General features: G+C 43.1%; 1 protein-coding gene across 10 annotated transcripts in view; it reads right to left on the bottom strand.

Annotated features, from left to right (window-relative positions):
- The window catches only part of LOC148522870 (poly(rC)-binding protein 3-like), a 1,341,444-nt gene that overhangs the window by 54,696 nt on the left and 1,258,984 nt on the right, over positions 1-27,764 (bottom strand). For all 10 annotated transcript variants that reach the window (XM_088473625.1, XM_088473627.1, XM_088473623.1 and 7 more), the window contains one exon: positions 9,924-10,055. In XM_088473625.1, coding sequence (XP_088329751.1) covers positions 9,924-10,055 — 132 coding nt within the window. The remainder of the gene's footprint in view (positions 1-9,923; positions 10,056-27,764) is intronic.

Genomic DNA, 27,764 nt, shown 5'->3' with positions numbered 1-27,764 from the left:
ATAAAAACAAAACTCCTATTTAATACATTCAGATTAGCCTAGTGTACAGTGCATAAAACAAAGCATAATACAAAAGTGACTAAACACATATGGAATATTTTATAAACTCTAAAAACAAATTTAGGATATGTTTGGAGTATAAATAAAATTTATTAAGCTAGCCACATAGGATCAGATCGAACAAACTAATTCAGGGGGTTATGTCGTCAACATCATATTGAACAGCATAGTACTAAGTACTGCTAAAATACAACAAGAGCAAATATGAAATAAATACCCTTATGTAACACATCTAGGGCCTCATTCAGAGGCGGTCGGAGGATGAAAGCGGTCGCTCAGAAACTGGGCGGCCACTTGCATCCTGACCGCCCGCCTCTGTTGCAGTCGTTAGGCTGTGGGTTAACACCCACAGCTCTAACGACCGCTCGGGTGATGGTCGCGATGGTCAGAGACCATCGTGACCATCGGGGCTTACGACGAGACCCTAGGGTAGGGTCTCACTTGTCGTAAGCCCCGGAGAGCTTCTGGCTCTGTCAGAGCCGGAAGCTCTCCACTGACATCACTAGTGATGTCAGTGGGGCCTCCCACAAACGGCAGGCGTTCCCATGGGAACGCCTCCGTTTGGGCTGCCACCCCCCGGCCCGCCTTCCAAATGGGGCGAGCTGTCAATCAACATTGACAGCTCGCCCCCTTTGGAAAGAGACCTGCTACGACCAGCGCTGTCGGTCGTAGCAGGTCTCACGCATGCGCACGAGGGAGCTGGCTCCCTCGTGCGCATGCGCACTGGCAAAACATCGAGGCGGCCGTGCGGTCGTAGACCATACGGCCACCTCTGAATAAGGTCCCTAGAACCTTAATAATAGTACAGGAATAAATAAGTGCGCTGTATTGAAATATCATAAGACCTCCCTGGTTAACTTACTGCCAGCAATATGTTCCTATAATCCATCAGATGTTTTTCAGGAACTACAGTACATACTATGGCTTGGGGACAGTGTGGAAGGATATGTTGTCAATGGGGAGAAAGAAGGGGAGAGGGGACATTGTTGGGGGTAAAGAAAATGTTTCAGTTTTATTAACAATGGTGAGTTTAAGGAAGTACTGGGATATTCAAGAGAAGATGGCTGACAGACGGTGGGTAATGTGGGAGAGAACAGAGATGGATAGGTCAAGTGAAGACAGGTAAATTTGAGTGTCATTGGTATCAGGTGGTATTGGAGACCATAGGAGTGGATAGGTTCCCTGAGGGAAGATTTATAGAGGGAAAAAACTAGGGGGGCAAGAATAGAACTTTGAGAGACATCAATGGGAAGAGGGAGAGAACCGGAAATGAAAGCCAGTATGGAGACAGAGAAGGAGTGGTTAAACAAGTAGGAGATGAACCATGAGAGTGCCAAGTCACAGAGCCTGATGGAGAGGAGAATTTGGGGGAGGAGGGGGTTGTCAGCAGTAAATCAAATGTGGATGTGACGTCAGAGGGGACAAAAATAGAGAAATGACTGTTGGTTTTGACTATAAGGAGATATCCTTTTTTGAGAGAAATTTCAGGAGAATTAAAGGGTCAAAAGTCAATTTCATGCCACACACTCAGTTAGCTCGGAGGAGAGAGATTGGGTAGTAATTAGAGAGAGAAGGGTTTAAGTGAGGTTTTTTTAAGAATAGGGGAGACCAGGGCATGTTTGAAGGCTGAGGAGAATATGCCATAGGAGAGGAGCAGGTTTGACAAGTGGGCAAGAGGGGGGTGGGAGAAAAGAGTGGTGCAGACCACAACTCCCAAGACAAGGAGGAAGGAAGACAAGGTTGGCATTAACTGCTGAATGGAGTTGCAGGAGGTGGGAAAAGTGTCTGAAGTGAAAACAAGATCATTAATTCTGGTTTGCAGATGCAAGAGGGGACAGAGGAGTCTAAATAAAGTCAAATACAGTGACGGGGCGGAGAAGGGGCAGAGAAGAAATTGAAGATGGTTCTTATGTTTTTGCACTGTAGCAAGGGTTTTAGGACCTACAGGAAATGAGAGACTTGCTGTAGGATTGTTTAGCATGTAAAAGTGTAGAGCTGTAGGAAGAGAGGATGAATTTCAAATGAAACAACTCAGCGAAAGCATGTGATTTTCTCCATGGGTTCTCAGCAGAGCTTAAGCATTTTTGGAGAAAATAGGTCAGAGTAGAGTGCCAAGGTTGTGGGTGAGACTGTTGTAGACTGATTCTTACAGCAGGAGTAGCAGAGTCAAGAAAATAGGTAATAACATGGCCAAAGGAGGATACTGTCTGGTCAGTCACCACCATGATGGCCATTGGCTCTAGGGGTTTTATGTACACTAGGATAATCTGAATTTATATAATATGGGTTTTGTTTTTATGTGTCAGTTGTAAGCTGCTTATGTTTTTGTGTGTTTATTAAGTCCACAAAATGAGAAATTGGTGCATTTGAGGGCATCAAGATTACATCCAGTAATGGTGGGTACACACTGGGCGTTATCGTTCAGTCGTCCACTTTATTGTCCATTTTTATCACAAAAACGATGAACGATAACAACGACGCGCGTTCCCCCGGGTCGTTTGTCATCATCGTTCATCGGGTTAACAGGCAGGCCAACCATTCCCCATGTTGGGGAATGGGGGAAGAGAACCCGGTGCTGAATGATATCGTTAATGATATCGTTCAGCGGGTGTGCACAATGTCATGAATGACATTGAGCACACCCTGCCGGGGACACACTAGACCATATCGCTCACCATAAGAGTAGCCTTAGGAGTAGGGTGAGGACCAGATGGAAGGGAAATGTAGACGGAGAGGTGGTGGGAGTCGGAGAGAGGGAGGGAGAAATTGTTGAATTCAGAGAATGTGCAGAGATGATAGGTGGAATAGGTGGGATAGAGATGAAGAGAAGAGAAGGAGTAGTAAGAAAGATGAGGGTTAAAGGTGTAGCAGAGACAAAAATAGAAGAGGCACTAGTACAGTGCAAAATGACAAAGGTAGAATAATTGTGACAAAATAACAGTGACCGAGATGAAATAGGGCAAATGAAAGTACAATCTGTGTAATGGGTACAATGATAAAAGCAGGATCTAGGTATCCAATAGGTTAAGAGCAGGCATTGAGATTGCAGTGAGGTTGAGCTAGTGATGGTGCAGTATTGTAATAGATAAAAATTGACAGAAGCAGAAAGGTAGAGAGAGCAAATGTCAGGCAGACTTCCTATTTTGCAATGTAAGCCTGTTGTGCATAAAAAATTCTTCAAATTCAAAAAAAATAGCTTTACCTAAATTATCTCTACAGATAAATAGTGGTGAAAGAAATGGTGTTAGGCACAGTTAGAAATACACCCATCAGACATAACATAAAAACCACCTGTCTAATATTGTATAGGTCCCCCTTGGGGCATGCACTCCACAAGACCTCTAAAGGTGTCCTGTGGCATCTGGCAAAAAGACATTAGCAGCAGATCCTTTAAGTTCTGTAAATTGGGAGGTTGGGCCATGTTTTTCAGCACATCCCACAGATGCTCGATCGGATTTAGATCTGGGGAATTTGGAGGCAAAGTCATCATCTTAAACCATATGTTCCTCAAATGATTCCTGAACAATTTTTGCAGTGTGACATGGTGCTTTATCCTGCTGAAAGAGGCCACTGCCATCAGGGAATACTGTTGCCATTGAGGGTGTTCTTGGTCTGGAACAATGTTTAGGTAGGTGGTACATGTCAAAGTAACATCCACATAAATGCCAGGACCCAAGGTTTCCCAACAGAACATTGCTGAGAAGGTCACACTGCCTCCGCCAGCTTGCCTTCTTCCCATAGTGCATCCTGATGCCATCTCTTCCCCAGGTAAATGACGCACATGTACCTGGCTATCCACATGATGTAAAAGAAAATGTGATTCATCAGACCAGGCCACCTTCTTCTATTTCTCCCTAGTCCAGTTCTTGCGCTCATGTGCCCATTGTAGGCACTTTTGGTGGTGGACAGGGGTCAGCATGGGCACTCTGAATTGGTCTGCAGCTATGCAGCTTCATATGCAGCAAGCTGTGGTGCAATGTGTGCTCTAACACCTTCTGTCATAGCCACATTAACTTTCCAAAAATTTGTGCTACAGTAGCTCTTTTGTGGGATAGGACCAGTTAAGCCAGCTTGCCTTCACTCCCCACGCGCAAAGAGTCTTGGGTGCCGGTTCATCAGTTATACTTCCTTGAATCACTTTTGGTAGGTACTAACCACTGCATACCAGTAACACCCCACAAGACCTGCCATTCCGCAGACTATTGTATTCCTTTGTCTAAACTGGCCATCCTAAGGGTCACTCACATTGAAACAGTATTTCAAGTGCTTAGTAGAAAGAGCACATGTGCTGTTTTGGTTGTGTATCCTCTTCTACTTCAAGACGGAATGGTGATGGGTCAGAGGCGGAAGTAGCGGTGATGCAGCCGGTGCATTGCACCAGGGGTCCACCACAGTGAAGGGGCCTGCAGTCAGTGGTATTACAATAAGCCAGATTGGCTCATATAAGCAGTATAACCCTGCATGATCTGCAGTGATAGATACAGAGACATTCTGCTCCCACAGCACCTCTGCAATTACAGTATATCTGGATAAGGTGAGCAGCAGATTGCTCAGAGCACCCAGGTAGCATGTCATGGCGGGTGTGGTATTTATGCTGCCACGGTGAGTAACCTGATGAGTGTACCTGTAGTTATATGTATGTGCAGAGTGACAATGTCCCCAAGTAAATATTATCCCACAAATGTAATTAAACACAACTATGAAGTGAAAAAAAGAGTCCCCTTGAAAGTGTAAGAAAAATCACATCACCCCCTTAGGAAATCTTGGTGGGGAAGAGGGGGGGGGGGTGTCAAAGCATATTGTTGCACCTGGGCCCACCTTTCTCTAATTCTGCCACTGTGATGGGTTATGGCTCTTGTTATGCTGGTTTAGGATTATGCCAGTGAGCTGGAAAGATTTCCTAAATAAGCTAAGGATACGGTACATCAGCAGACAAATAAAGCTCCATGGTTTCCAGATTGTCATATATGTATAATGAATAAAATAAAAATGTGTTTCTTTATACCACAAATTAGCTGCTTAATTTTCAGCTGGAAAGTGCATTCATATGCACAGTATTTCTTTAAGACTATTCTGGTGTAACACCCTTTAACAAGTATGAGAAAGAGGGATAATCCATATAGGGTGTAAATATGTAAAATAAAACAGAACTATATGTGTGTATATTACATCTTTAAGATAGTATTGTATCTGTATGTGTTTAATATGACTGTGTATAATTATTATATGTACAGTGTGAAGGGGTGAAACATGGCCCCAGTGAAAGTGATTTACTGCACCTCATACACTGCATGGAGGGATAGTTCTAGAAAGAGCACATGGACAGGTCAGCAAGGTTATAAATGCCACTGCAGCAGCAGTAACTGCCAGTCTAGTAACTGCCAGTCTGGTAACACCCAGTCTCCTGATCCCCCTCCAGAGTGGACTGACCTGACAACCTCCATGCTGTCTGGCTTAAGAGCTGAGGTGACAGCAGAGATGGAGTAACAGGCTCAGTCAGGCCAGTGTGAGCAGAGCAGCATATACCTGAGCTGCAGAGCAGCAGCGTCAGATCGGAGGAGTAGCCGCAGCAGCATCTGGCCACTGAGATAGTGGAGTTCAGGCAGGGAGCTGTGTGACGCAGGAGCTCAGTGCAGCTAAAGGAAGGCTGTGGCCAGAGTAAGCCAATCAGCAGTGGAGCAGCCCAGCTGAGAAGGCAGGAGGCGGAGGCAGCTGCTAGAGATTTGCCTGACTGACATAAGGAGTCAGCTGGGAGCAGCTATACACGGAGGTGGTGAGCCCAGTTAATAACAAACACTAAGGAGTCACTCTTATAAAACTTTTATAATAGCCAAATGGAGAGAAGTGCTGGGGGAGAGATTGGATTAATTTAGACCTGCAGTGATTGCATTTACAGAGATATTACCTTCTGGCTTAGATTACCATTATTACACTAACTAACCCCTGGGGCCATGAGACATCCTTAAAAAGCAGACTGTAGTAGCAATATTACTGAGGTTCTGTTTTCAAAAGAAAATAACTTTAAAAGGTCATTCGCTACAATAGCTGCCAATATTAAACGGGATTCTGGACTTGAGACAGGAGAAGCACATTTTCTGTACTAAAGGCACCCGTCCTCAGGATATGATATAAAACACTACCCGGAACATATAGCAAACTAAATATCGCTCAGTCTAAGCGAACTATAGCAGAGGACATCCTTCTGTTAAATACAAATTGGGATTACTCCCTGATGCAGGACTAAAGGCATGCCACAGGCTGCCTATTGTGTGATAGACTCATTCATAGACTTTTCAAAATAATTTCATATGTGATGTTTTTCGGTGTTTGTATGTAATAATATATAGGCTATTTATCCTGTTAGCTATTTGCTAGGTATCATATAAATTGCTATAGTAACAATAAGAGTATGGTTGATTATATTACAACCACTATTCTAATATATTTGCAACATAAACATGTGTTATTCAATATGTTAGTAGTACGAAACCTTTAAAACTCTGTTTGAAAGTTATCACAAAATATAGAAAAGAAACTTGTACTGTGGTGTTATTTACTTAATAATCCTTAGGTGAGATATTTCAAAGAGTGAATTCAGTGGAGAAGAATTATACAGATAGCAGGTAAATGATGTTTCTATGTAACGCAACACTAATTTAGTAATTAGGTGGGTTTTGCCCAAGTGGACCCATACTACATTATAACAGTAAATAGCTTGGGTGGAGGCACTAAACTTAACCAATCTGCAGTCACAAACAGGGTTACACTGGTATTAAAAAAAAAAAAAAAAAACACACTTTACAACAACTGGCTAAGTGCAGTTTACAAATATTCTCTTTAATCTTTTGCAAATGTATAAACATACAGTAAACAGAGTGTACAGTAATTTGTACTTTTACTCTTTTAAGGTCTATGACATTCGGTTACATTTTGATACCTATTAGAAGTCTCCTTCTGTACTGTATTTTTTCTTACTTTCTTTTAGAAGTTCAATAAAATATTTCTACAGACAAAGTAACCCTCTGAGGCACACATACTTCTTCAAAGAACCTTTCAGTAATTATTTCTAAAGTTGCTACTTTTTAATGCTATATTTTACAAAGCAAAGACTAAAGACAAAAATAAATCCTTGAGCTATGCTGGGGAACGTAAAAATAATATATTAACATTTATATATGTAGGGACTTGATTCAATCATGTCAGTACAGTAGGTCAAGAGACTCTGTAAGCAATAATGGGGTAGATGTATTATAGCGGCACTTAACGTGCAGCTATAATGATTCCCGCTTCGCCTCTTTACCGAGGCGAAGCAGGAAGCACTACCGATGAGATGTATAAACATCTCATCAGCCAGAGAGGGGGAGCGTTAACTCCCCCCTTCAGCGCTACCCGTTAGAGACAGCAGCGCATCAGCCTAGTGCTGATGCACTGTCTCAGTCCCAGCCGGCTCTATTGAGCATGCACGGGATCTCGCAAGTATCACAAGATCCCCGCGTGGAGCCCTGGAGCCGGCAGCCGCCGCAGCAGGGACAGTGCTGTCCCTATTGTGGGGATAGGCTAGCGCCAGGCTGTAGCTGTCGGTAACGGGAAGAAACGGTATCAGGGCACATAACGTGCGCTGATACCACTTCTGGGCTTCATACATCTACCCCATTGTTCTTAAAGGTCCATGAGCGGACCATTAAATATAAAAATGTAGGGGCGTATTTACAGCCTCATTTATCAACGAGTTTATCACTCAAAACTAGTGATAAATATCACCGTGTATGATAAATGGTGCTCCAGCCAATCAGCTCCCAACTGTAATTTTTCTAACAGTTGACAGTTGGGGGCTGATTGGCTGAGCACCATTTATCATAAAAAGTGATATTTATCACTAGTTTTGAGTGATAAACTCATTGATAAATGAGGCTTTTAGTAAGTTATTTTATTCCAAAAACTATACAGAAATGGAAAGTACTGTACAACATAGATTCCAGCAGTAACCACTATAATTATCTATGGGGAATTTAACAAGCTCTACAAAGCTGAGCTTTTCAGAGCTTACCTCGGTTAGCTACAGCAATCCTCAGTTAGTGTTAGCTAGTTTCCCCTATGGGTAGACTTGCTGGCGATAGATCTTCCCTTCCTGATTGACTACAGCTCCTCTCTGCCTTTTTTTCATGATATTGCAGTGCAGGATTAATGTCCTCATGGGCCTGGTACTAAAATGTATTGTGTGCCGCCACAGTGGGTATAACTAGAGATGTGGGGGCATGACCAGTGCTATGGGGGTGTAGTCTGAACTGTGCAGTTCATCCCCTTCAACTGTATGTCCTGCATTGTGCTGATCTATTCTCCTCCCCATATGTCTGTCCTCAATAGTGCTGAAAATCTGTATGTCTTGCATTTTGCTGTCCATCCATCTTTCCATATGTATGTCCTGCATAGTGCTGCCCCACTAATCTGTATGTCCTGCATCGTGCTGTCCATCCATCCCCATAAGTATGAACTGCAATGTCTGTATTATCAGTATTATGTTCTGCATCTCCCTCCAATCTGTATGTTCTGTAATCTGCTCATTCCCCCCTTCATCTCTATGTCCTGTAGCATGCATTCCCCTTTTCTATGTTTTGTTTTGTGCCCCAATCTGCATATTTTTTGTATTGTCCACTCCCCCATTTTGTATTGTACTCTCCCCCCCTATGTTTTGTATTGTTCACCCCCGTGTTTCTTGAATTGTTCTCTCTCTGTCTTTTATCGTTCTCTCCCCACTTCCCTCCGTGCCTTGATTTGTCCTATTACCCCTATGTCTTATTGTACCCCCCCCCCATTGCCGATGATTTACCTCTTCCTTCCCCTGTCCTCTTGAGGGAACATTATATTTATAATTGAATCTAGATGTTGGCATAAAGTTTGCACAAGTCTGAGTCTGAAGAAGTAGGCAGCATACCTGTAAATGTGCAATAAGTTTATGCAATTCTCTATCATGTGCCTTATATGGGTTGATGTTTTCCTACTCACTATTGTGACTTCTGAATCTTCATTTGCAATGGACTTTTAAAAAAACTTGAAGCCATTTCAACTAAATGCGACTGACTTTTCAAATATTAGTACCTGCACTAAAAGAAACTTTGTATTTGCACATAGAGGAGGCAGCTATTTTGTTTGGTTAACCAATATTTATGAGAATACTGTCAATAAATTCACTAGGAACTAGTTTTTTATGAGACAAATGTGTTTCTTTAAGACTAAGGGGTCTATTCATTATATTAATTATCGGGGTCCGAATGGAGCCAGATAATTATCATACTAATTAGCTGCTAACGAGTGGCTTCACTGCTCCTTTTCGAAGCAGTGAATCTTTTCACTGCTTCTTTTGGAGCAGTGAGAGAAGTGTGCATGTGACCTACGCACAAGAGTCCTGACGTCCCGCAGAAGGAGCCGGACAGGGGCAGAGGGATCCGAAAGGATCCCTTTTCTCGACAAGGGACTCCTTCCCATAGGGAAGGAGCAGGTAGCGGGAGCAGTCGCCATCTAAAGATAACGAATGCTCCCGCATTCAAGCTTTGAAAATATTGTATTTTCGGAGCTTGATGAATTCTGTCCCCATATTAGTGTATGGAAACAGCTGGCCATTCCACAAGAGAAATGTAACTGTGATATCTCCTGCTTTACCTTCTTGATGAATGGCATGATAACTTAATTTCGAAAATTGCAGGTAAAAATTTTCATCTTCACCTGCTTTTGTAGAAATTAAGTGATGATGAATAGACCCCCAAGTGTTATCTGCAGTGTCAAATAAGAAGTTAAACATTTTTTAGAAGCCTGTTGATCAAGTACACATTTTCATGTTTTGATAAATTAATTTTACAGAACCTTACTTCTCTGATTTCTTTAATTTTTGACCCTCCTTTCCCTATAAGAGATCCACATTGACTTGCGGGGACGACAAGCCGTAATGTTACAGGTGGTTTACTTGTCACTGTGCTGTTTGTCATGGAAGCATTGATGTCCTGCAATGATAATGAACATAACATGTTAATTTAAAAAGAAAAAAATATTCTTTAAACAAGGTTCATATTTTTAAGAAATACCAATAAGCAACTAGTGAGGACATACAGTAGTATGAACATAGTTTAACAATATAAACAACATTTTGATAATTTCTGCTGATTCAAATTTAATAGTTGAATACAATGTTTGCCCAAGAACAAATATTTTACCTGTTGATTTCTAGATTTTTTTTTTTTATACCCACGTATGAAGTGGAAAAAGAAATGTCCTGGCAAGTCCACTGTAAAAAGTAACATGAGAATTTTGATGTTCCTGCTAAGAACGGGCACCGTAAATGGCAAAATCAAATAACAGTGTATTAAAAAGTTAAAGTGATCTACAGTATTAATCAAACAGAGGAGTTAAAATTACTGTCTAATTTGCAACAAAATGTTTGCTACATTTGCCTATTTATTATTAGAGGTTTAAATAAAGGGTCACCAAAATTAGCCCTCAATTTCCATACATGAAAATTTTTTTAGATGTTTCACTGTATTAGACAGCTTGTCTGAGTGTGGCATTTATATAAAAGGTTCCCACAATAACATAAGCATAAGAATGCTCCAAAATTGGTGGTCAAAAGATAAAGCTACAGTAATCAGCAATAAACCCTTGATATGGTGATCTGTAGATGTCATCAGTTAGATCAGTGGTTTCCAAACTGTGCGTCGTGGCACCCAGGGGTGCCTCGGAACACTTGCAGGGGTGCCTCAGGTTGGTGGTCCAGCACCAAATCAAATTATTTATAGTCAATGTAATATAAATATGTTGACAAACAAAAGCACAAACCTGTCCCCCACCACATAACTGAGCCTAAGGATGACAGGTCAGCACAATTTGCTTAATTTTACTGCTTACAACATTAATTTCTGAATTTTTTAATAGGAAACTTTTCTCCTAGGGGCGCCGTGAAAACAATGCTGATACTCTAGGGCGCCATGATTAAAAAAAGTTTGGGAACCACTGAGTTAGATCATAGACAGTCTGTGTGAGCATATCCTACATATAATTAGTCCTCCGAGTAATGCCAGTAGGAGGTGCTCTCTTAATATCACCAGCAAGACATACTCCAAAATATAGTCATAACTGAGATCACAAATAATTAACCTTTAGTATAGTGATCTGCAATTGTCACAGTCTGTATGAATGCATCTTAATATATGAGACAGCAGAGAATAAGCAGTCAAATTGAATGTCACCAGTAAAAATCCATTTATATAAGGATATAGTAACAAAGTAACAAAACACTACAAATACTCTTATGTAACGTAGAAAGTCAGTGGCGTAAATCTTTTACTCCAAGTGACTTCCTCACATACTGAATAGTAGGAAGCCAACCATCTCTCTGTACCCTCTGTCCCATGCTCATTGTCTACCCCATCTGTGCCTGTCTGCACCTCCCCTTTACAATGTAAGCGAGTAGGGACCTCTTCCCTCATGTGTTTTTCCTTCCTTTATTTATACTGTTATCTACTCCATCCTCCTAACAACAGCACCTAACCCTTGAATTTTGCCACCCCGCTACTGTTGCAGCAATGTTAATATACCATGTACTTGTCCTACAATGTCTTGTACTGTATGTTACTGTTCTCTTGTTCTGTTCAACTGTTTAAACACTTTGTTAGGTACTGCGGAACCCTTGTGGCACCATATAAATACAAGATAATAATGATCAGTGAACTTCATTTTAAGATTATCTCACATATTTGTTAATGCTGCTTTTTAATACAAAGTTTTAATAAATGTAAATTTTAGTCTATATTGGTTAGGTTTGCAAGTGCACCTTTTGATCAACACAAAATAGTAGTTCAGTTACTATATGTTCATATAGTGGAGACAGTGCATGTTGTGCTACATAGTGATAAGTAAAATAGAAACCAAACCTATATGTCCCCTAGCTATCTTGCCAAGTGTCTATGCATTTTATGGCAGATGAGAGCACTGGGCTTAGGTATTGGTCAAACATAGGGGATACTTCTACTGTCAGTACACAACAAGAGCTGAGGTCCTGGTATCAAACTGAGGCCTTGTCTCATGTACATGGATGAGAGGGCACCCAGACGGAGAGAAAGTACAGATGTGTCCATATATAGATATCTTAAAATCTAGCCATATGGCCAAATTTACCATGCCTTTGAATCTGTGAACCAGCCATGCCTTGTGATTTTTCTTAAAATTTGCTGTGGCAGCCCCATCCTTGAGGAGGGGTTTAGGAACCCCTAGATCCAGGTTTATCCAGAAATACCTTGAAAAGGGCCCTTTTAAAGGTTTTATGCATGTAAATGCCTTCTGGGAACCCGCAATTTCTCTTCGAGCCCATAGGCATTCCAATAAACTAAAAAACTTGGACTTGGCTTTCTTCATTCTTGAAGTCTAAGATTTTTTCAAGAAAATACTCTTCATGGCCTCATTCAAAACTGAGGCAGCTTCTTAGGATGAAATAGCTGGTGAGAACGCAATGAAAATGGGAATTCTTAAGGACCTAGGAAGTTTCAGACAGAAGGCAATGGAGTTCACCTGTTTAAAAATCAGGAATGGACCTATATACTTGCGACCAAATCTTTTCGAGGGCTAATGAAGTCTTAATTTCACAGTGGACAATCACACTTTATATCCAACCTTGAAATACAAGTCTTTTGATGATGATCTGCAAAAATTTTGAGTCTTGTTGAAAGCCAAATGGCCATTCCTCTAAACCTTCTTGAACTTCAAAGCAGTGCTGCGAACCTCGGGCAGATTACTGGATTCAGAAGAGGAAAAATAATTGGCTCTTGGGTGATGTCCATAAATACAAAGAAAAGGAGATACATTGGTAGAGGAATGACAATCATTGTTGCAAGCAAATTCAGCCAAAGGTGAATATTCCATCCAATTATTATGCTATTCAGAGATATAACAGTCAGCCTATTAGACTGGGAGTGGTATGTAGAGGATAATCTGAAGTTGATAACCAATTATGCCCAAAACGACTTCCCGATTGAGCAACAAATTGGGATCCTCTATCAGAAACAATGTCAAGAGGCAATATGTGCAATCTGAAGATATATAACCAGTACTAGACAATAGAATATCAGCGCTGGAGTGTAGTGTTTAAAAAAAGATTGTTTCTAAATATATATACACCATAAAATCTGGTGTACATTATCACATCATTTATTTGTACAATATAGACAATAATTCTAAAAACATACAGAAATATGCATTAAAAAGACAATTAAGAGAAGACCTGCAGTAAACATAAATAAACAGAATGATGATTATAATCTTTTTCTTCCACGATGGAGACAACTGCTGTTAAAAACCTATTTCATGTTTAAAGTTTAGAAAGCACAGCGGCCCTTCCCAGCACCGGATGACACCGCAGTGAGGGAACCCACTGAGCCTAGTGATACAGAAGCATACTGGTGGTCAATAAAACTTGCTGACTTAATTATTCAGCTGTATCATATAAACATAGTAAATAAGTCCAGACTCACTAAAAATTCCTAAAAATAATAAAAAATTAAATTACTGAAAAGAAGTAAAAGAAAAGGAGGCAACTATCCACCTGGTACCTATGTATAAATCACTGTCCTCAGTCAGCATATTTCATTGATGGTACCATATATAAAAAAAAGGAGGATAATACTGATATTACCGGTAGTTGGAGTGGCCACTCTGAACAGTCTTTCTTACTCCAGTGTTAGTAATTCTCTCAGGACGGATATACCAGTCTCAATAGTGTAGCCTCATACACTCGGTCTCTGGCAGCCACAGGATTTATTCTATGCCATGCTGTTTTATAACCGATACCTTCTTCTTTGCAGCTGCAAGTGGGTATGCTGTGATGACAGTGATAGTATGCATAGCTCCCTCTAGCCAATGTCTCCAGTCTTCAAAGGCCCACTTAATGGCAAGAAGCTCACAGTTACCAACATTGCAGTTGGATTCAACAGCAGAGAACTTATAGAACAAGAAGGCACAAGGGTGTAACTTGTCATCACGAACATATATCTGAGATAGGATGGCTTCCCCAACTTCAGAGGCAAGACAGGGTTCGGATGGTAAAGTACAGGGGCTGAGACAAAGGCTTGTTTCAAAGGCTCCAAAAGTTTGGGGAGACCAACTGGTAGCATCTGCTTCCTTCTTAGTCAGAGCAATTATGGGAATTACCAGAAGAGAGAATGAGCAAATAAATCACCTGTAATAATTTGCGTACCCCAAGAAACTCTGAATAGCTTTTAGATTAGTGGGCAGAACCCAGTCATGAATGGCTTGGAGTTTACTTGGATCCATGGAACATTCTGGAGTGATTATTTAACCCAAAAAGGCTACCTGATGGACTTCAAATTTGCATTTTTAAAATTTTGTGAAAAGGTGATGCTCACAGAGGGCCTGATTCAGACCCGCTCGCGAGCGATGAGCGCTCGCAAGCGGGTCGATGGTGCCCTAGTGCGCATGCCGTCACCATGGGTTTCGCACCAAAGGGGGCGTGCTGTCGATGGTGAGTGACAGCACGCCCCCTTTGGTGGGCGTGCCGGGGGCGGTGCTGCCCAGACGGAGGCATTCCCATGGGAACGCCTACCATCTGGGGCTGGCCCCACTGACATCACTAGTGATGTCAGTGGGAGTGCTTTTGGCTCTGATAGAGCCAAAAGCACTCCTGGGCTTGCGGCAGCGAGACCCTACCGCAGGGTCTCATCGCAAGCCCGATGGTCGCGATGGTCTTGACCATCGCGACCATCTTTTTGGCCGCTCGCATAAGCTGTGGGTGGTCACCCAGAGCTATGTGAGCGGCCAGGAGGCCGCTCCAATAATAGGTAGGATGGCCCTGATTCAGAGCGAGCGCTCTTGTCAGAGCGTCCGGCTCTGAATCAGGCCCAGAGTCTCTTGAAGCACTTGTCTGACATGGCAATGGTGGAAATCTGTGGTAGAAGAATATATTAAAATACATAACCACAAATATCCCAAGGAAATTTTAAAGGACGTCATTATTTACTGTAGGTCTTGAAAGACAGCCAGGGCATTGCAAAGGCCAAATGGCATGACTGTGTATTCGCAGTGGCCTGACTGAGTACTAAAAGCCGTCTTCCACTCATCCCCCTCCTTAATACAAATTAGGTTATAAGCTCCGCAGAGATCAATGTTAGAGAAGAACCAGGTGGCACTCTGGAGTTGATCAAAGAGAACAGATATTAGAGGCAGAGGGTAGGTATTTTTAATGGTAATTTTATTCAGTCCACTGTAGTCAATACAGTGTTGCAGTTTGCTGTCTTTCGTGAACCAAGCACCAGTTGGGGACTTGGAAGGTCTGATGAACACTTTTCTAAGATTCGCTTTAATGTATTCCACCATAAATTTGATCTTAGGAGCTGTCAAGGCAGAATCTTCCTTTGGGTAATTTGGTAACTCCGGTTCTGAGGCAAATAATCCGCCTTTCTTTTGGAAAACACATCAGAAAAGTCATGGTGAGGTACAGGGAGATCCTCGGGTACCTGACAAATTATCCTAACTGGTAGGGGCAATCAAGAAGCAGCACAATCAATACCCCAGTGAGTAATCTCCCCCAACTTCCATTCCAAGGTAGGGTTATATTGAGTAAGCCACGGATGACCCATGGGAAGAGGAACCGTGGGACAATTAATAAGAATAAAGAAATTTCCTTGGAATGTAGAGACCCAATAGTTGGATTGTTGGAGTATGATGCGTGATCTTCCCACCAATCAAGGGACTCCCATCGAGGCCAAAAACATAATGGCTGGATTTAGTTTGACTGATAAAATATTCAGGATCTTGGCAAAACCGATGTCCAAGAAACTACAAGCTGCACCATTATCAATAAAGGCTGAGATGTCAGTGGAAGACTCATTGTGGTGGATCTGAGCTGGTACAAGAAAATAACTATTGGAAGAGATTAGTTGTATGCCTAAATGGACCCCTTCCTTTTCCATCAAGGTTGGTCTTTTACCGACTTGTTAGGGCAGGAACAAGCCATGTGATCTTTGCCACCACAGTTTAGACAAAGTTCCAAAGAATGTCTTCTGGATTCTTCTGCCTGGGATAACCTACACTGTATGCCCCGAGTTGCATAGGTTTAGAATGACATTATGTAACAGCAAACTAGAGGCCTTATTCAGAGACGAATGCTAATGCAGTCGTAACTACGTTTTCGTACGTAATGCAGCTGTGAAAATATGCTAATGTTAGCAAAGATTACCTGAGCATAAAGATGCCCACTGCTGCCTTCTTACCTGCGTGCGACGATGCATACCTACGTAATCATCGGTAACATCGATGCACATTGGCAATCATCTTACCCTTGTGGAAGATCTGACCTGTCGCAGCCTTGGGTGCTCTTCTGACACGCAGACATGCAATAGCAGATGCTAATTTATGCACGCCCATGTAACGGCATTTAAACAGACAAGCACGCCTGCATTTTTGTGACCACTCCCCATTATCACCCCTAAACGTTGGCAGTCTGTCACTCACTTAGCAATGGATTCCTCTGTGCGTGCAGTTTCGCAATGCAAATGCAGCGCACCCGCAGTGCATATGTATACACAATGACAAACAATTGCTCGATCTGCTTGAAAATTGCATTATCGTCCATCTCTGAATCAGGCCCTAGATTCGGTGCATGCATTACAAGCTACTACCAAACTATTCAGTCTATAGGGTATATTTACTAAAGTGAGAGTCTTTAGAAGTAGTGATGTTGCCCATAGCAACCAATCAGATTCTAGCTATTATCTTCTAGAAGGTCCTAGTTGAATGTTAAGTAGAATCTTATTTGTTGCTATGGGCAACATCTCTACTTCTAAAATCTCACTTTAGTAAATATACCCCTATGTCTGAAATACTGGATGATCTTAGCAATAGAAGTAGACACAGTAATTTGCGATTTATGGCAGCCCAGAGTTTGTGATAATCAATGTAATCAATCTATGGATCACTCATGTCTTGATGCCATGATGGTGATTCCATCCCCTAATTCAAAGGGCATATAAATTAGGTCATGACAGTCAAGACAGGGATGGGTAGACCTAGGCCTGCTATTGCAAATTTCCTTGATTTCAGAGTCAAAGAGTTAATATTGGCTGCTTACATGACCTTGACCTCTATAAGAATTGGACGCCAGAGAAATTTAATATATCGAGATTTCTCGTTGACTGTCTCCCAAAAGAGAAAGGGATTTTCTGAAGTTTGTAAATCAGTAACTGATTAGAACAGGAGATCTGCATTAAAGTATCCGGTCAAACTGAGGGTGATGGAGAATGGCCGACCCTTAATATTCACCAACCCCCAGAAGCTAAAGGACAATTTTATTAGATACCCCTCATCATAACATTCTAAGTTCTCACTCCAATGATTAATAGAGGTTGATATGAGTATTTAGAATTACTTCTTATTTGATATGTTTACAAAGTGCCTGCTCTATTAACATAATTGTTGCTTCTGCTTTATGGCTCTATGTCCCTTGTAGTGTTTCTGCACATTTAATTAGAGAGCATTCATCCTGTGTAGGGATGGGTTCCTCTGATGGGTTCAGTGGAGGTTTTCCACCATATAATTTTGTTTTGAAAAATGTTCATCGAGTTTAATTGCCTCAGATACTATTGTAAGTTACTCTAAGTAAGTTCACATGTTTTCTGGTCATATATGTACATTACTGTATCTAACTGTGCTGTTGTGAAGTCATGTGGTCGTTAATTTTTACTAGGGATGTGCGCCGGACCAATTTTGCCGGATTTGGATTTGGTTCTAAATCGTTGTCCGGCTTTGGATTTGGATTTGCCAAACTGTGGTGTCTGGCTTTGAATTTAGATTTGGATTTATTACAAAAATTGACAAAAAAAACCTAACATCACACAAAGTGGGCTATTTTTCTTCCTAGAGTATTATTAACCTCAATAACATTAATTTCCAGTCATTTAAAGTCAATGTAGACCACCTCACAGCTTATAGTATTGTTTTCACCATTTTTTTCCAATGGTTGCAGTGAGCTGACTGGTTACTAAGCGTCAGAGCAGCGGCACAACGGCATAGGCACCACAGTTTAAAGCACATCTTTGAAACATTGCACACAGCAGTGGCAGAAATTAAACCTAGTGCAAGATGGTATGGTCCTTGGGAGTGTGGGGTACGGCCCGCGGGGTCACAGTACTTGTTTACAGTGGGATACGGCTCAAGGAGTCACAGTCTTATTCCCATTACACTGCACATAGTGCCCCTGATTCTCATTACAGCATAAAGTAGTGTCTCATTTATGTTACGACACACAGTAGTGTCCCTTTTACACAATGCCCACAGTAGTAATGCCCCTTATTCAATGCCCACAGAAGTAGGGCCCCTTATTCAATGCCCACAGCAATAGTTTCCCTTACACAATGTGCTCAACAGTGGTGCCCCCTATGCAGTGCCCTTAGTAGTAGTGCCCCCTGTGCAATGCCCCCCAGTATAATGCATCTTGTAGTAGTGCCCCCAATAGTAATGCCCCCAGTGGTAGTGCCCCTAGTAGTGCCCCAGTAGTATGCCCCCATTTAGTAGTGCCCCTTGTAGCATGTCCCCATTAGTAGTGCCCCAGTAGTATGCTCCAATTAGAACTTGAAGTGCCCCTAGTAGTATGCCCCCAGGAGTAGTGTCCCTAGTAGTATGCCCCCAGTAGCATGCCCTCATTAGAAGTGCCCCCAGTAGTACTGTATGCCCTATTAGCAGTGCCCCTTGTAGTATGCCCCCATGCATAGTGCCCCCAGTAGTATGCCCCATTAAAACTTGAAGTGCCCCTAATTGTATGCCCCCAGTAGCATGCCCTCATTAGAAGTGCCCCCAGTAGTACTGTGTGCCCCCATTAGTAGTGCCCTCAGTAGCAGCCACCATCCCCCCATCCCATGCAGTGCCCCCAGTAACGCACCCTTAAACAAACACACACAAAGAAGAAAAGAAAACAAACATACCTGAATCCCCGCTACTGCCATGACCGCGGCCGTCCGCTCCTCTCTGCACCCTTCAGTGGGAGGTGCCGGAAGACTGAGCTCATGACTGAGCTCCTGCCTGCTGCCTCCTTTTACGCAGCAGCCAATGAGAGTCTGTCTGACTCTTACTGGTTGCTATAACAAACACACTGCTGCCAGCGCGGTAGTGTGTTTGTTACAGTGTAGAGCAGACCGCTCTAACTGCGTTCTGCCCTACACTTGTGAAGCCCTGACATGGGATTCTCTCACAAGGATCCAACGTCAGGAGCCTCGGCTCGGCCTTGAAGGGGGATCCGAGTCAGGTGGGGAACACCCGAACAGCGTTCGGGCGGACTTGGATCTCTTATGTTCGGAGCGGTTTGGATTCTGTGGAATCCGAACCACTCATCCCTAATTTTTACATTCTGGGGGACTTATTGTGCTCTGACCCTTTTGTTTTAACTGGATATGTTAGAAATCTGTATTTCTTTCCCATTATAGGTTTTAGTTCACCATGACTACCTCCATACATAATATTAATACACACAGATTCTACACATTTCAACTTACTGTTGTAAAATTAAATGTTGATGGCCTTAATACTCCTATTATACATAAGTAAGTTATAACACATCTCTGTAGACACAGTCCAGATCTCGTATTTTTGAAAAAAACTCATTGGGTGCAGGAAAAAGGCTCCGTCATCTGGGCCCACTAGATTCAGGAATGTTTATCTCCCTCTATTGGCCTAAATCTAATGGAGTGGCTATACTTTCATCGTGATACATGCTATATGGTACTTGATTCATTTATTGACCAACAAGGGCCATTTTCACATTGTGGATGTGGAGATCGAAGGGAGGAAATATACTTTGGTAAAAAGCTATTGTTAGGAATCCCAGAGCTTGTTCCATGTGAACCCCCTAGAACCCAGGCTAGCGAGGTCTCCAGCCATCCATTGTATCCTTAGATCTATAAATGATCACCGGTACTTAGGTGGCCACCTGATCTTAGTACTCAGGGTAGTAGCGGTTCACATGAGAATACTATGGGATCCAATGGTGCTGAGGATTAGGTAGTAAAGATTGTCAGGGTACCCCCAGGAATGAAGTCCAGCAACAGCCTTGAGGGCTGGAAAAATAAACAAGATTCGGCTTTGATCGAGTAGAAGCCTTGGGGGCTGGTGGAGCTCGGCAAGGTGTGGCCTTTTGGCCATGTAGCAGCCTTGAGGTCCGGTAGCGCTCAACAAGATGCGGCCTTTGGGCCATGGAGCAGCCTTGAGGGCTGGTAGTGCTAGACAAGATGTGGCCTTAGGCCGAGTATCAGGTCGCAGAGTTGCGTCGGTAAAAAGATGCAGAAGTGTGACTTGTGTCGCCGAGATGACACAAGCGGCAGGAGACACTGGAGTGCGGCCTGTGCCGCCGAGATGACACAAGTGGCAGGAGACACTGGAGTGCGACTTGTGCCACCGAGATGACACAAGCAACAGTGGATGCTGGGTTGTGGCCTGTGCCACCGGGATGACACAAGCAGCTGGAGATACTGGAGTGCAGCCTGTGCTGCCGAGATGACAAGCGGCAGTGGAAGCTTGGTGGTGACCTGTGCTGCTGGGATGACACAAGCGGCAGGAGACACTGGAGTATGACTTGTGCCAGTGAGATGACACAAGTGGCAATGATGCTGGATTTCGGCCTGTGCCACGGAGATTACAAAAGCAGCAGGTGGCACTGGATTGCGGCTTGTGCTGCCGAGATGACACAAGTGGCAGGATGCTGGATTGTGTAGGCAGAAAATGCTGGATCGTGGACTGTGCCGCCAGGATGACACAGGTGGCAGAGACACTTGAGACAGGCTGAGGAACAAGACACTCGACTTGACAGGATTCAAACACCAGAACCGGAAATAGGTGAGACACTATCACTGGCATCTGAGCAATGCATCAGCAGGATAGAAAACAGGAAGAACAAACCAATCCAGTCCTGGCAGAGATGACGTAGGCCCAGAGGGAGGAAATCATAGGTTGACAGTGTGGTGTCTCCATCTCCCAGCAACTGGCGAAAGGGAACCATCAGGAGCACTGTTGTCCAACAAGAGGTGGTGGTGGTTTGTGACAGTACCCCCCCTCGACAAGGGGTTAAGGAACCCCTAGCTCCAGGTTTCTCCGGAAAGTTCTGACATTTTTTTATAATCAAGGCAGGAGCATTCAAAAATCTCACGGGAACCCAGGACCACTCTTCTGGTCCATACCCTTTCCAATGGACCAGGAACTGGTAATGCATCTGCTTTGAGGTTCTTGGAGCTGGGCCGGAAAGAGATGATGTAATTAAAGTGGGTGAAAAACAATGCCCACCAAGCCTGTCTGTCATTCAACCTCTTGGCAGTCTCAATATATGACAGATTCTTATGGTCTGTAAGCACTGTAATAACATGGTTCGCTCCTTCCCACCAGTGCCTCCAATCCTCAAATGCCCACTTGATGGCCAGGAGTTCTCGATTCCCCATATCATAATTTCTCTCGGCTGAGGCAAATTTTCAAGAGAAGAAAGCACAGGGATGCAATTTACTATACTCAGGATCCTTCTGTGACAGGATAGCACCCACACTTATCTCGAAGGCATCCACCCCAACAATAAATGGGAGATCCGAATTGAGATGACGGGGAACTGGAGCAGAAGTGAAGGCGGACTTCAGAGAATTGAAAGCTTGAAGAGCTTTGACTGGTCAGTTTGCAACATCAGCTCCTTTCTTAGTAAGCTCCATGATAGTAGCAACAATGGATGAAAAGGACCTAATAAATCTCCTATAATAATTGGCAAAGCCAAGGACGCATTGCACAGCTTTCAAATTGGTAGGCTGAATCCAGTCCAGGATGGCCTTGACTTTGCCTGGGTCCATTGAGAACCTTGATAAGATATGATATGCCTCAGGAAGGACACCTCTTGGATCTTGACCTCACACTTCTCAAACTTAGCATACAAGTTGTTCTCAAGAAGTTTCAATAGCACCTGCCTCACATGCCATGGTGTTGTTCAGAAAGTTGGAATAAATAAAGATGTCATCAAGATAGACAACTGCAAAACCTCCAAGGTGTTTCCTTAATATGTCATTGATGAAATCCTGGAAGATGGCTGGGGCGTTAGACAGGCCAAATGGCATCACCAAATACTCGTAGTGGCCGGACTGGGTGTTGAAGGCCATCTTTCATTCATCACCCTTCCTGATACGAACAAGATTATATGCTCCTCTCAATCAATTTTGGAAAAAACAGAAGCTCCCCGAAGTTGGTCAAACAGGACTGAGATAAGAGGCAGTGGGTAGAAGTTCTTCACAGTGATGTTGTTCAAGCCCTGAAAATCAATACACAGTCGGAGAGACCCATATTTTTTCTGCACAAAAACGAAGCCTGCTCCAACCGGAGACTTAGATGGTCAAATAAAGCCCTTCTCTAAGGCATCCTGGATGTACTCCTGCATTGCCTTGCTTTCCGGAAGAGACAGTGCATACAGTCTGCCTTTAGGAAGTCTCGCTCCTGGAAGTAGGTCAATGGCACAATTATAAGAATGATGAGGAGGGAGATTGTCCACCTTCCTTTTTGAAAAGACCTCTGCCAAGTCTTGATATGGAGGCGAAATCTTGGAAGTCAATTCAGACTGGATGGTGGCAGCCAGGCAAACAGGTAAGGTGATGCAGTGAGAAGAGCAAGTTGTTCCCCATTGAAGAATCTCTCCAGTTTGCCAATGGATAATGGGGTTATGCTTCCTAAGCCATGGTAGGCCCAAAACCAATGGACACTGAAGCAGCAGGAAAGTTATTTCATTGGGATGTAGGGCTCCTATGGATAGTTGAATGGGAGGCACCTGAGAAAGAATTGCAGCTTTGGACAGGTCCTTGCATTAAGGCCAACGACTGATAGGGGCTGTGTTAATGGCTCGGACGTCAGTCCCAGGGTGTTGTAGAACGTGATGTCCATAAAGTTGCCGGCTGCACCACTATCCAGGAATGCGGAGATGGAAATTTGCTGACCAGCTACCTGAATTACTGTGGGTATAAGGACTGAATTAGAGGGAGAGACAGATGCAAGGCCTGGATGTAACTCTCCCTGTACACCTAGATCTTGCCTTTTCCTGATTTCACTGAACAAGCAAATGCAGTATGTCCTGTACCTCCACAGTACAGGCAAAAACCTTGAGACCGCCTTCTGCTCTTTTCTTCAGCAGATATGCAGAAAGCTCCTAACTTTATAGGTTCCCCTGGGTCCGATGGAGTCACCTACACTGGCAACTGAGGAGAGGATGTTGGAAGCTCCTTCTCCAGCCTTCATTCCTGAAGTCAACAATCAATGCGTATGGCTTGATGCATAAGGTCATCCATTGTCTCAGGGACAGAGGACCTCATTCAGAGGCAGTCGCTAGTTGCAAGCGGTCGCACTGAATCAGGGCGGCCGCTTGCATCCTGAACGACCGCCTCCTTGTCTATCGTTAAGCTGTGGGTTACCACCCACAGCTTAATGACTGACCAGGTTGATGGTCGTGATGGTGATCACCATCACGACCATCGGGGCTTACGACCAGACCCTAAGGTTGGGTCTGGGCACTCGTAAGCCCCAGGGAGCTTTCTGCTCTGATGGAGCAGGAAGCTCCCCACTGACATCACTGATGACGTCAGTGCGGCCGCCCACAAAATGGTAGGCATTCGTAAAGGAATGCCTCCATTTTGGAAACCACCCCCCCGGCCTGCCTACCAAAACACCTACTACAAAACGGGGGCAGCTGTCAATCAACATCGACAGACGCCCCTTTGGTAGCGAGCTCCAGAGCGACAGTTTCTCTGTTGCTCCGGGGCTTGCGCATGCGCAGTGCGGCTGATGTGCATGTGCAGGACTAACCATCAAGTCGGTTACGAGTGCATCGGCACTTGAGACCGACTCTGAATGAGGTCCAGAGTGCTGCACTAAAATGTTCTTGATCTGGTCTGAAAGACCTAATCAAAATTGACTCCATAGTGCCGGATCATTCCATCCAGTCAATAGACCATTTGCGGAACTCTGTGCAGTAATCTTCCGCAGCTCTCTGATCCTGTTTTATGGATCTAAGACTAGATTAGCGGTAGCTCCTGCAGGTAGCAGCTCGTAGCAGCTCGTGAATCCTCGACTGAAAGTCCCTGAATCTTCTGGGTCAGGGCCTGGATCTGTGCTGCAAGGATTTGAGCCAGATTCTGGATGGGTTTCATGATCACAAACCCCAAACACTGTGATATTTCTAATATTATATGTGGCCGGTGATAATGTTAGGAATCTCAGAGCTTGTTCCATGTGAACCCCCTAGAACCTAGGCTAGCGAGGTCTTCCACCACTAACAGCCACCCATTGTAAACTTCCAGTTCCGGCTCACAGGCTGATGGTCGCATAGCGGAGGAGCTCCATTGCAGCCCCGGCGAACAACCTTTACAAAGCCGTGATAGCAGCTCCCAGCATACTGCGCTGCACATCGCTGACTGTGAGGACACGCCTGGCACCTGATGGAGTGCTCCAGTCCATCTCAAAAGCAGCCTAAGCAGCAGAGATCCCGATCAAAAAAGCGGAGGGCAGAATCCAACATGGACACCGCCCTTGAGACACCGGACAACACTGCAGATATTTCTGCAGACTCTGCCACATCGGAACCTGCCTCTCCTTCCTCAGATGTCCAGGACAGCCCTGTCATATATGGGGAGGTAGTTAAGGCAATACAAGAGGCTATGGGCCCTATTATTGATGCACACTCAGCTAAACTGCCTCAAGCAGTATCAGATCTAAAACCTCAAATTAAACAAATCTCTCAGAGAGTTCTGGCTAATGAAAATAAGCTGGCGGTTATGTTTCATGATATGGAGGAACTGAAAACTACTACTATGTACTTCCTTACAAAAATCTCATTACAAAGTTTTAAATAATCTTGAGAACAGATCAAGAAGGAACAACCCCAGAATTATTGGATTGTCTGAATCTCTTAAGGGTGCAGAGCTGACCCGATTTCTTCAATCATCCCTGCCTGAATTGCTCAATATTACAGAGCAGTGCTCTGATATGGTAGTAGAAAGGGCACACAGGATAGGCCCAATGCTTAACTCTAAAGATACTAGACCGCGTGTAGTTATTTTACACTGTTTAAACTTTCTCCATAAGGACGCCATATGGAGCGCTTTAAGGCGACAAGCTGATCTTCAATGGGAAGGCTCGAAGTTTCGCATATCCCAGGATTACTCAGCGGAAGTCACTCGTGCACGAAAGGATTTCTCCCCACTTTGCTCTCGCCTGTATAATGATAACAGGAAATTTGCATTGCTTTACCCTGCAAAGTTACGGGTGTTTAACGGAGACTCCTTCAAGGACTTCACCTCTGTAGCTGACGCAGATCTTTTCCTGTCCGAAGAGATGGCGTCTACTTCTGCACAGGAGATGTGAATTTACTGGGACAGTTATGTGAGCAATATTTAACCCCACCTTAGGTTTAATATTATGATTATCTATCATTGATTAATAGTTAGAATGTTTTATTGGCATAGATAGGCTGGACTTTATGTCACTGTAATTTCAGTTATTTCTATTTTCTGCCTATCTTTATTACTAATAGCTACCAAAAAGCAATATGTTGCTGTATGTTCGCAAGTGTTATGATGTGATATGCTGTATAGTATTTAATTGTTCTTTATGCCGAGGTATGCCATGTGCATACCTAACTAGATTAGAAAATGTTAGTGCGTAATTCTACACCAGAAGTTCGAATTTGCTTAGCCTTTGGGTATATCAATACCCTTATTGTTTCTTTCCTCCTTTTTTTTTTTTTGTCCTCATGTGTCTTGTCTTGTATGTCTTGTCATCTGATGTCTATGGTACGTTCTTACATGGTGATGTTAATACAATTCAATCATGGTTACATTCCTCATGTAGTTCATGATGACTAGTCTTTCATATGGAACTTGGAACGTAGGAGGGATGAATTCACCAATCAAAAGGAAGCAGATTTGAGGAAACTGAAACTCGATGTCGTTTTTTTGCAGGAGTCCCATCTTCTTCCTCCTGAGGTGGCTAAATTAAATATGCTTGGTTGGTCAGTTCTGGCCTCCTCCACGTGTACCTCCAGGGCTAGGGGTGTAGTCATTTTAGTTAATAAAAACCTCCATACTACTGTCCATTCGGTCATCACTGATCCACATGGCCGCTATGTCATTACAGATGTAACTATCAATGCCTCTAGATTTGGAATGTGCAATTTTTATGCCCCCAATATACAATCTAACACATATTTTTGCACATATTATTTCCAAGATGTAATCTAGCTGCTTCTAATGTGCTGGATAGAAATACACCATGTATACGGTCTTCTCCTCCCAGTGTTGGTATCCCTTATATAACTAGTGAATTGAGATTGGTAGATGTGTGGAGGGCGTGCCATCCAGTAGAACGCGACTTTACCTGCCTCTCTGCTGCACATGGCACCCTCTCACGCATCGATTACCTCTTACTCTCTGAGCGCTTATTCTCAAGAGTCTTAGACTCTAGGATCAAACCAATCCATATATCTGATCATGCATTATGTTGGATGAAAATTGCTGTTACCACTGATAAAGGTCCTATACGTCAGTGGCGATTTCCCTCCTATTTATCTAGCTCGATAAAGTTTCGCCATATGCTGGAATCGGCTTGGATGGAGTATAAGCAGAATAATCTAGAATATGAACATGACAATTCGCTTCTATTTTGGCAGGCTTCTAAGCCGGTGCTAAGAGGATTAATTTTGTCCTATTGTAAGCACAGAGATAAACAGATGGGTGCGGATTACTTAGATTCCCAAGAGAAACTTACCTCTGCATATCATGAGTTCAAAAGTAACCCTAGTCCTGAGTCCAAGCAATCATATTACCATCAGAAAACTATTTGATAATGCTCTGTCCTCAATGGAATCAAAATACACATTCAGCAAGGAATCTAGATTCTATAGCTATGGAAATAAATCCCGTAGATTACTGTCTAATTTATTGAAGGGTCATCACTCGCCCATATTTATCAAAACTTTAAAGAAAAACGATGGAACCCTAACTAGATCTAATGATAGTATTACAGACACCCTTAAATTATTTTATTTGCAACTATATTTTAAACCGGATATAGATGAGTCTAAAAAAGCGGCCTTCTGGTCCACTGTTAATGTACCTGTCATGTCAGCAGATCAGGCCTCATCGCTGCTGAGACCAATAACTACAGATGAAGTTACGGCAGTGATTTCTTCTTTGAAGAATAATAAAGCCCCAGGTCCTGATGGCCTCACAAATGATTTCTACAAAATTTTGTCTTCTAAAGTTTCTGCAACCCTCACAGAGATATATAATAATATTATAATGGACAGCAATCTTCCACAATATTTCAACTCTGCAATTATCAGAGTCCTACCAAAGCCGGGCCGTGACCCTGAACTACCTAGTTCATACCGTCCGATTTCACTATTGAACTATGACTACAAGATTTTCACTAAATTGTTAGCGAATAGGTTAAAACTGATTCTGCCCTCTATTATTCACACGGATCAATCTGGATTCATATATGGCTGCCAATCTGTTGTAAATATTAGAAACGTGCTTTTGGTCATGCAGTGGGTGGCCTCCGCTGGTTGCTCTGACACTAACGTGATTTTATCATTAGACACAGAAAAGGCCTGTGACCTAGTCACATGGGACCATTTATTTAATTCATTGCGGAGG

Source organism: Taudactylus pleione, unplaced genomic scaffold (genome assembly GCF_031769625.1).
Source record: "Taudactylus pleione unplaced genomic scaffold, aTauple2 ptg000137l, whole genome shotgun sequence".
Lineage (NCBI taxonomy): Eukaryota > Metazoa > Chordata > Amphibia > Anura > Myobatrachidae > Taudactylus > Taudactylus pleione.
This window is presented reverse-complemented; position numbering and strand designations above follow the sequence as displayed.